Source organism: Rutilus rutilus (genome assembly GCF_951802725.1).
Source record: "Rutilus rutilus genome assembly, chromosome: 6".
Classification (NCBI taxonomy): Eukaryota; Metazoa; Chordata; class Actinopteri; order Cypriniformes; family Leuciscidae; genus Rutilus; species Rutilus rutilus.
Genome location: NC_140214.1, coordinates 49,459,261 through 49,468,903, shown reverse-complemented (window position 1 = coordinate 49,468,903; position 9,643 = coordinate 49,459,261). Strand labels below are relative to the sequence as shown.

Here is a 9,643-nt window from a genome sequence, read left to right as displayed (position 1 = left end):
ACAGTCATTAGACACCGCAGGTTCTCTTTTTATTGAATGTTCCTTAATACATATTATTTCATACATATAGAGGTACAGTACATCAAGCCATAATGAAACATATAAAACACAGCTCAGTCTGAGAGACATCATCCCTGTCCAGAACTCAGGCTCTAAAATGACCTACGCTTGTTTAGCATGTGACTCTCAGTATAATGAAGAACCCTGCTTGTGTTCAGTCTCTGTCCCGTGTGTTTATATGAGGAGGACTAGTTTACATGTCACAGACTCTAATAACTGAAATACTGCATCACACACCATTACATCCAGTTGAAACAAGTACACAGTTCAGCCTCTGATTCACACACCTACAGATAATATATCCATATATTCATGTTATTACTTAGAAATCATACATCAGCTGTTTCCATGAGTTCCTGCCTGCTTGTCTTACATTCCTTAACTAGTCCTGTAATATTCTCAAACGAAGAGTTTTGCGGTGAAATTACCGAACATGAGTAAAGTAGCAAATAAATCTCACTAACACAATGAACAGACTCAAAACTACGGCTGTGTTTATTGCAGAGTAAAGTTGTGGTGAACTGTGTTGTGCTTTAGTGATCTGAAACACACACAGCTGCATCGCTCAGGGACTTTGGTCGAACATTTACATGATCTGTCATGAACTAGTATTGCAAGCAGGTGGCGCTATTCAAGAAGATGAATCTGATACTGCTCATAAAAGTGTTTGCAGATCTAAAGATGTGAGCATGTTTACTGTAACAACAAAAGGGTGTGTTCACACTCGTAGTTCGGTTCTCCTGCTGCTTTTGGTCCGGAAAAAAGAAAACGCTGCGTTTAGTCCCAGTTCGCTTAGCACCGAACTCCACGAACAGAGAAATCGCACCAGAGTTAGTTTTAATCGAACCAAACCTGCCAAGTGTGAAAACACCGTAAAGTGAATCAAACCCTTTTAACGACAAACAACATTAACATAAAAAACAACAATAATTTAAATATCTACTATCAGAACACAAATATCACATAATCTTAAATTATTGTACACATATCTTTTAATTCAGGCACACACACACTTCCCGGCTTATACTAAGATATATCACTCACACACTATATGACACAAGTATGTGGACACCCACACACGCACACACACACGCACGCACACACACCCTGAAATAAACACACATGCATGGCTGGCCAGTGCTGTCGGGAATGGGAATGATTTCACCAGGGAAGAAGAGCCTGGATGAAGAAGACTAGTGTAGGGTAGAGACTCAGACTGAATCACAGGCACTGACACACAACACACAACGAGCACTGCTATCACAGACACCACCACGGTCACGCCAGTGTGAAGGACACTAGATGGAGAGCACATGCAGGAGCTTTGGTACAGGACAGACGCCGGTGTACTGGTCACATGAGAATGGGCCTGGAATATCACACTCGCTCCAGGAGCAAAGACAGCGGGGCCCCGGGGCCTCTCTTACGGGGGAACCTGTCGGGTGGGGGAGGGCGGGGGGCGACGACTGGGTTAGTGGAAGAGGAGGGAGAGGAGGAAGAGGAGGAGGAAGAGGAAGAGGAGGAAGAGGGAGAAGAGGGAGGAAGAGGAGGGAGAGGAGGAAGAGGAGGAGGAAGAGGGAGAAGAGGAGGAAGAGGAAGAGGGAGAAGAGGGAGAAGAGGAGGAAGAGGAAGAAGAGGAAGAGGAGGAGGAAGAGGAGGAGCAAGAGGAAGAGGGAGAAGAGGAAGAAGAGGGAGAGGGAGAAGAGGAAGAGGAGGAGCAAGAGGAAGAGGAAGAAGAGGAAGAAGAGGGAGAGGGAGAAGAGGAAGAGGAGGGAGAGGAGGAAGAGGAGGAGGAAGAGGAAGAGGAGGAAGAGGAAGAGGGAGAAGAGGGAGGAAGAGGAGGGAGAGGAGGAAGAGGAGGAGGAAGAGGGAGAAGAGGAGGAAGAGGAGGAGCAAGAGGAAGAGGGAGAAGAGGAAGAAGAGGGAGAGGGAGAAGAGGAAGAGGAGGGAGAGGAGGAAGAGGAGGAGGAAGAGGAAGAGGAGGAAGAGGAAGAGGGAGAAGAGGGAGGAAGAGGAGGGAGAGGAGGAAGAGGAGGAGGAAGAGGGAGAAGAGGAGGAAGAGGAAGAGGGAGAAGAGGGAGAAGAGGAGGAAGAGGAAGAAGAGGAAGAGGAGGAGGAAGAGGAGGAGCAAGAGGAAGAGGGAGAAGAGGAAGAAGAGGGAGAGGGAGAAGAGGAAGAGGAGGAGCAAGAGGAAGAGGAAGAAGAGGGAGAAGAGGAAGAGGACGAAGAGGAATAGAAAGAGGAAGAGGGAGAAGAGGAAGAAGATGAAGAAGAGGAGGAAGAGGAAGAAGAGGAAGAGGGAGAAGAGGAAGGGGAAGAGGGAGAAGAGGAAGAAGTGGAAGAGGAAGAAGTGGAAGAGGAAGAGGGAGAAGAGGGAAGGGGAATAGGGAGAAGAGGAAGAGGAAAAAGAGGGAGAGGGAGAAGAGGAAGAAGAGGAAGAGGAGAAGCAAGAGGAAGAAGAGGAAGAAGAGGAAGAGGAGGAGCAAGAGGAAGAAGAGGAAGAGGAGGAGCAAGAGGAAGAAGAGGAAGAAGAAGAGGTAGAGGGAGAACAGGAAGGGGAAGAGGGAGAAGAGGAGGAAGAGGAAGAATAGGAAGAGGGAAAAGAGGAAGAAGAGGAAGAGGAAGAGGGAGAAGAGGAAGGGGAAGAGGGAGAAGAGGAAGAAGAGGAGGAAGAGGAAGAAGAGGAAGAGGGAGAAGAGGAGGAAGAGGAAGAAGAGGAAGAAGAGGGAGAAGAGGAAGAGGAGGAGCAAGAGGAAGAGGAAGAAGAGGGAGAAGAGGAAGAGGGAGAAGAGGAAGGGGAAGAGGGAGAAGAGGAAGAAGAGGAGGAAGAGGAAGAAGAGGAAGAAGAGGGAGAGGGAGAAGAGGAAGAGGAGGAGCAAGAGGAAGAGGAAGAAGAGGAAGAGGAAGAGGGAGAAGAGGAAGGGGAAGAGGGAGAAGAGGAAGAAGAGGAGGAAGAGGAAGAAGAGGAAGAGGGAGAAGAGGAAGAAGAGGGAGAGGGAGAAGAGGAAGAGGAGGAGCAAGAGGAAGAGGAAGAAGAGGGAGAAGAGGAAGAGGACGAAGAGGAATAGAAAGAGGAAGAGGGAGAAGAGGAAGAAGATGAAGAAGAGGAGGAAGAGGAAGAGGGAGAAGAGGAAGAAGAAGAGGAAGAAGGAGAAGAGGGAGAAGAGGAAGAAGAAGAGGAAGAAGGTGTTTGGGACAGCAGAAGCGGTGAGGAAGGGTTGTTGGAATGGATGGAGGAGTAAGAGAAAGAAGACAGAATTAGTATCTGAAGTAGAAAAGACCATCAGACAATCTGTTAATAGTGCTAGCTGCACTAGCATGGAAACAGCACACAGATTTAGCGACTCTTTCCTAAAAACTGTAGTGTAGTGAACGATCGTCTAACAAGGGCACGGAAACAGCAGAGATGCAGCGATCACAATCTTCTTGGCCAATTCCGATATCCGCTGTTTTTCATTCCGATGTTCTTTTAATAACTATAATTGACAGCATATACAAACACACATTTACTTTTCTTTCAATGCAAAATTTAATTTGAACGATTTTTAAAAGTAAAGAATCAGTAATAAAATAAGAACAAATAAACAAATTTCAAACAATAGCACAAATAATGCAAAAGAATAAAGAGAGATATGAAATAAACACGTCTTTAAGTTTTTCAGGTGGTCTAACAGTAGGTTATTATTCAGGTAAGGAATACTACAGAAATTAAAGTAATCAAATGTAAAATAACACTGGATAGTTTTCATTGTAAACAAAAAAAATTATAATACAGATTAATTCTTACAATTAAAGTCATAAAACGTATTCAGTCAAGAGCAGCGAGTGATTTTCTTAGTCTTGTTCTTTTATTAACATGACAGCAGGAATATTAGGCTGCTGTCACTTTAAGAGTTTATGCACGGATTCAATATACTGTTACACAACAGTAATATATATGTTAATATATACAGTCACAGATGGCGCAGCTGCACTAGCATGGAAATTGCATGTAGATTTAGCGAATCTCTCGTAAAAACTGTAGTGTAGTGAACGATTGTAGCGTCTAACAAGGGTATGAAAGTAGGGTCTAGGGACAAGAATGTGAACGCTGGTGTAAACATAGATACGCACGCTTGATTCATGCGGTTACGGATCGAAATTTGTCAAAACACAATTCCTTCGTATATAGTGTATAGTGGGCATTAGTGTAAAGCGTCATGATGAAGCAACGTAGTTCAAGGTTGTTCAATTGTTGACAAGTTTTTATCTATTAATAAAAGAAGAATGCATGAAGCTACAATACAACTTTTTTGTTTAAAAACAGAGGCTCTGTTCTTTCTTTTGATATCGGATGCTCAGATATTCATACAACAAATTATTCTGGGGGCCATGACTGGCAGGGAAAGAGTTAAGTGTGTGCTAATGTACTGCACACTTGCAATGCGTTAGCATGTGTTTGTGTACTTGTGAGGAAGGTTTAAATAAGATTAGAAACAGAAAAGAATGTGGTAAGGAAGGAGGTAAGAGGTGTTTGAGAAAAGCGGACATTTAAGGGCTTATTCTGCATTCAGACAGAAGGTAAGGCGGGTGGCTCAGGTCTCACCTGGGAATGCTAGGCGGGGCCCTGTTGGGCCGACTGGGAACTTGTGGGCTGTCAGCGCTGTTATTCAAGGGCCCCAAAGGCCCTGGACGGGACGGAGGCAGAGGGGCGCCCCTACCGGCCGGTCTCTGGCCTGCAGACATCCTACGCGGAGCCGTGGGACTGGGCGGAGGAGACCTACAGAACAAGAGATGCTCACAGCTAAGAAGGAGCAGAACAAATGTGGCTATTGCTGGAACTCCTCCTTCATTTTCAAATCTATACTCAACCCCACAGTACTACCGGTTACACTCTTGCAATTACTCCCAAAACTCCCAAGGGAATTGTTTTCCACTATCTTTTCTTTCACAGAAAAAACTGGCTTCGTTCCATGGTCCATCAATAAAATTGTTAACTCCAAATCATGTAACCATACCTGTCCGCTGCCTTCAACACAGTCATCAGTTTCTGTCCAAGCTCTCTGATCTGAGCATCAGAGGAACTGTACTTCACTCCTCAAATTCACATGGAGAGGAGGGCTTTCTGAGTCTCTGTAGTGCGCAGCTGGGCTCAACCACACTTCCAGGTCTTCCAGAATGCTGGGTTGTTATGATTGATGACCGGCCAGTACATGCTGTAGTACAGGGATATCCAGCCCTTCTCCTGGAGGGCCACCTTCAGCCGAGTGTAGCTCCAGCCCCAATTAAACATCTGCACCAGCCCATCAAGGCCTTCAGTATCACTACAAACCTGCAGCCCGGCGTGTTGGAGCAAAACTGTGCCTGACGGTGTCTCTCCAGGAGCAGGACTGGACACCCTTGCTCTAGCAGGACACTGGGAGACTCCCACTCTTGTGGGACAGACACACTGATGTCTTTATAGCAGCGGGCTTTAACTTCAGCGGTGTCTCCACTGAGCTCTGTCTGTGAGTTTGGGATGGGATGGTCAGGAACAGAAACTTGAGATCTTCAGATTACCTCTCTGTTGTACTGTATGTAATGTTAGTCAGGAGAGACTGTCAAATTGCTGTCAGAAAGGTCCCGTCCACTGATAGCTGGTGTGTTGTGGCTGTCCTAATGTACTATGGCATCCAGGTAATCACTAGATAAAGTGTTTGGGAGGAAAATAGCAAAATTGTCTTTCCTGTTTTATGAGTTGTGGAGAAGTTGGAGAGGGAATGATCTGAAGTCAACATACCAATGTTTGGCATCTTGGCCTCTACCACATCCACTTTCATGAAAGGCAGTGGAGCCACAGCTGAAGCGCCCTCACAAGAGCAGCTGGAGTCATGCAACACACATGTGACCAGTTTGCTGGTCTTAAAACAGACCACCAGCACTATGTCCTCACTTGTCCCATTGAGGTTTTCAAGGATAATATATGTAGCTAATGGGAGTCCAAGGACAGCTGGTCCAGCCAGAGGGTTCTGACCCCAGAACCACCCTGCAGCTGATTATGAATTGGGCCTTGCAGTCATTTGCATTGATTGAGCACCTAGGAAAGGCCCAATTCATAATCAGCCTGGACCAAACTGCAGTTTCTAGTGTCCTATGGTTCAGTCTGCATGGGGTAACGGTGGATAATACCTCAAGTCCACCAACCACCACAGCTTACTTACAAAACATCATCATCGGACCATGTTCTGCACCTCCAGTTGACCCACTGGATCACAACTTCCCTACTTCCCTAGTTCCCTTCTGAACAATCCAGCATAAACCAGCATGAATTATATGTTGGTCCAGGCTGGTTTATGCTGGTATAGTGCTGGTCTAGCTGGCGGACCAGCATAGTCATGCTGTTCTCAAGCAATCCTGAGCTGATCTATCAGAATGCAAATCATACCTTATGCTGGGGACCAGAAATGCTGGATTTTTTAGCAGGGTGCTTCCTTTATGGTTGAGGCACAGGCAAAGAAGACCCCAGGGCAACCTTTTTGACACTTGAACATTAAACTGCCATCCATGATTGAAGTATATCAGACTGGGAGCGAGAGTTACCTCCGAGAGCCGCCCTGCCCGGCCTGCAGCCAGGAGCTGTCCACAGGAGGTGGCAGTGGAGTGGAGATGGTGGAGGTGGAGATATCCCCGATGATAGCCAGCGCCTCCTTCAGGGCATGGTGTGTGCGCAGCACCTCGTCCCTCCGCTGGGCCTGCTCCTGAGACTCATCCATCAGGGAGTTCTGGTCTCCGGCCGAGTACAGCTGGGCCAGAAGGTCTGCGTTGATGAAGTCTTTCACCTGAGGAAGAGGAACATGATGTTCATTAGGTCATATTATCATGCAAATACAGTACATTCAGAGGTTATGAAGTTATGCTCTTATTCCACACAGAGGCACAGACATGCGAGTGTATCGAGCGCACTTTCCAAGAATGAACTCTTTCTGATTAACTGTACTGGAGCATCAGATGCTTCAATTAAATAAAAGCGAATAGTGAGTTCACAATGTTTACAATGTTTCAGTTGGAGCATATACATGACTGTGTAAATACAGTAACGCTCTTGAGTAGCAGAGGCAACATTCCCAGTTTTCTGTCCTCTCTCAGATATAGTGCCTTGTATTTGATCTTGTTAACAGTGATATACTAAACATTCGAATAATCAGTTCCAAAACAATCAGAAATCAAATTTCTCATGGTGCATCCCACTTACATTATTGATCATGAGATGCATGATGCTCTTGGGCATGAGGTCCCGGATGCACTTGTTGACGATGGCCATGTAGGAGTCCACCAGGTTGCGGATGGTCTCCACCTTCCTCTCCAGCTGAGGATCCATGGAGAAGTTCTCTGACGGACCAGAACTATCGCTCTCCACCTGGCAGGAAGAGTCAAGGGACACACAGTGACCAACGGTTAAGATAAGTGACGAGGAAGGTGGTTCAAGCTAACGATTTTGAGGCTTATCTCAGTATGTGATATTAAGTGTGTAGTGATGTCTCAGACATGAGCCGTTACGTACCACGGCCCTCTCCGGATAGACTCCGGCCCGCAGGAGCGACGCTCTCCAGCTGTCCACCTCCTCCAGGGTGTCGCAGGCCAGCTCCAAGAAACGACTGTCTTTAAAGACGTTCCTGAGGGAAAACAAGCCGTCATTCAAATGAAAACCTCCGCCAGGCTCCTACAACATTCACCAAAGGGTGAAAAGCCATCCCAAAAGAAGAAACATCTGCAGATTACATCAGAAATCAGCACAGAAAACAAAGCATTGTAGGACCTCTTGAAACTCTCTATGAAAAAATTGAAAACCTCAAGTCAGATGCCTGAAGAATGACAGCTCTCACTGGGTCTGTGGTATGAAGATTAACCCAGTCAGGCTTTTGTGTATGTGTCATCATCATAATAATAACCATAAAGTAAGATTAAAAAAAAAAAAAAAAGACTAACTTCCAAATTTATTGAGTCTAAACTGAATTGCAGAAAAAGGCCCCCAAGAAAAACAAATAAAAAAAAGGAATGTGTGAAGTTCATTCTACAGTAAAGGTCTGTTCACATCAAGAATGATAACTATAATGACATTAGTGTCCACACAAACTCACAATATCGTTCTGTTATTATAACAGTTTTGTTGTCTGCCGCTTTAAATGCACAAGTTCTTTAAAGCAGGATGGATTTTGATTGGCTGTCAATATTTTTTATCATTAGCTATATTTCCATCCGGATATTTTTTATGTGCATTTCGGAATATTGCATAAAAAACACTGGATGGAAAATCTAAGCTGCACATAAATTCTAAAAATGCGCATAAAAAAACGAATGTGCGAATTGAGTCAGATACATTTTTACCGACCAGCAGACTAAACAGCAGCATCTGCCTACATGACTGCATCTATTGCGTTTCAAGTCAAGTCATTTATTACATAGGAAAATCATTATATACAGTGGCTTCTCCTACTTTTCTTAGTGATAATTAGTGACTGTTTATCAGGAAGTGCCAATTTTATTCTCGTCGACTCACTGGATGGAAACAGTGCTTTAATCACACACATTTGATGTGATATTCCAATTTTGCACATTTGCAATTTTGAATGGAAACGCAGCTATTCATCAGCTGGAAAAAAATAATCGTCAAAGTGATTCCAATGATTTCGTTCCTCTTATATTGTGTCGTTATTGATGCTATTTATACTTTGCTATTCTCATTGAATTGGAATGATTATTAAACTTAAAAAATTAATCTTTATAGTTATAGTCATCGTCTTTGGTGTGAACGGTCCTTAAGAGTTTTGTTGAATCCTCACTGCTTACACAGTCTTAAGTCCAAAATGTTTGTCTCTTGCTGATGAAAATCTGATGTGGTCTTTGAGAACTGATGACATGAAATTAGTTCATGTCAAACTGCTCTGACCATGCTAAAATTTCTATTAAACCACAAAAAAGGAAAGAGAGAAATCAGTCCGTTTACCGCTGCTCTGTGTTGAAGATGGCAAACATGTGCTTGCTGGACATGAAGCTCTTCTCCACGTCTCTGACCTTCAGATTGTCCAAGGGCAGCATGTACTTCTTCTCCTTCTCCTGTGGGATCAGAAGCAGTGTTTGATACGGCAATGCAAACTCATTCATGGTGTCATCACGCGCTCTTTATAAACTCTAACAACTGCTGCAACAGCAGTAAATGCAGGTAAATGGGAATAAAAAGAAAGTTGGAAGGAGAATATTTTTTATTTAAAAAGAATTATTTGTGAAATGTTGGAGTGTTTAAGATATTAAACAGTTCAAATGACCTTGTTGGATGAACTGTCCACAAATGTGTAACTGTCTCAACACTGACTCGACCAATGGCGTGAGTTTGGGGGCGGGGCTATATGTTTGTCTGGCTAATGGCTGACAGGGGGAAACCAGTCAAGTCAAGTCATCTTCATTTATATAGCGCTTTTAACTATGTAGATCGTTCCAAAGCGGCTTTACATTGATAACAGGAAACCAAAGAAACAGAGATTGTTTTGGCTTTATAGCAGCTCTAGAATAAAGTTATTGTCCAGCTAAAGTTAGTTTTGATTGATTCACTTCCGTCACAATGATCATT

At 44.3% G+C, this 9,643-nt stretch overlaps 1 protein-coding gene across 2 annotated transcripts in view; it reads right to left on the bottom strand.

The window, feature by feature from the left end:
- Positions 1–7: 7 nt before the first annotated feature.
- The window catches only part of dnm3b (dynamin 3b), a 46,431-nt gene continuing 36,795 nt past the window's right edge, over positions 8–9,643 (bottom strand). For both annotated transcript variants that reach the window (XM_084411849.1, XM_084411850.1), the window contains 6 exons: positions 9,023–9,132; positions 7,580–7,691; positions 7,271–7,435; positions 6,619–6,857; positions 4,646–4,819; positions 8–1,526 (listed from right to left, as the gene is read on the bottom strand). In XM_084411849.1, the coding sequence (XP_084267975.1) occupies positions 1,484–1,526; positions 4,646–4,819; positions 6,619–6,857; positions 7,271–7,435; positions 7,580–7,691; positions 9,023–9,132 (843 nt within the window). In that variant the 3' untranslated portion in view covers positions 8–1,483. The remainder of the gene's footprint in view (positions 1,527–4,645; positions 4,820–6,618; positions 6,858–7,270; positions 7,436–7,579; positions 7,692–9,022; positions 9,133–9,643) is intronic.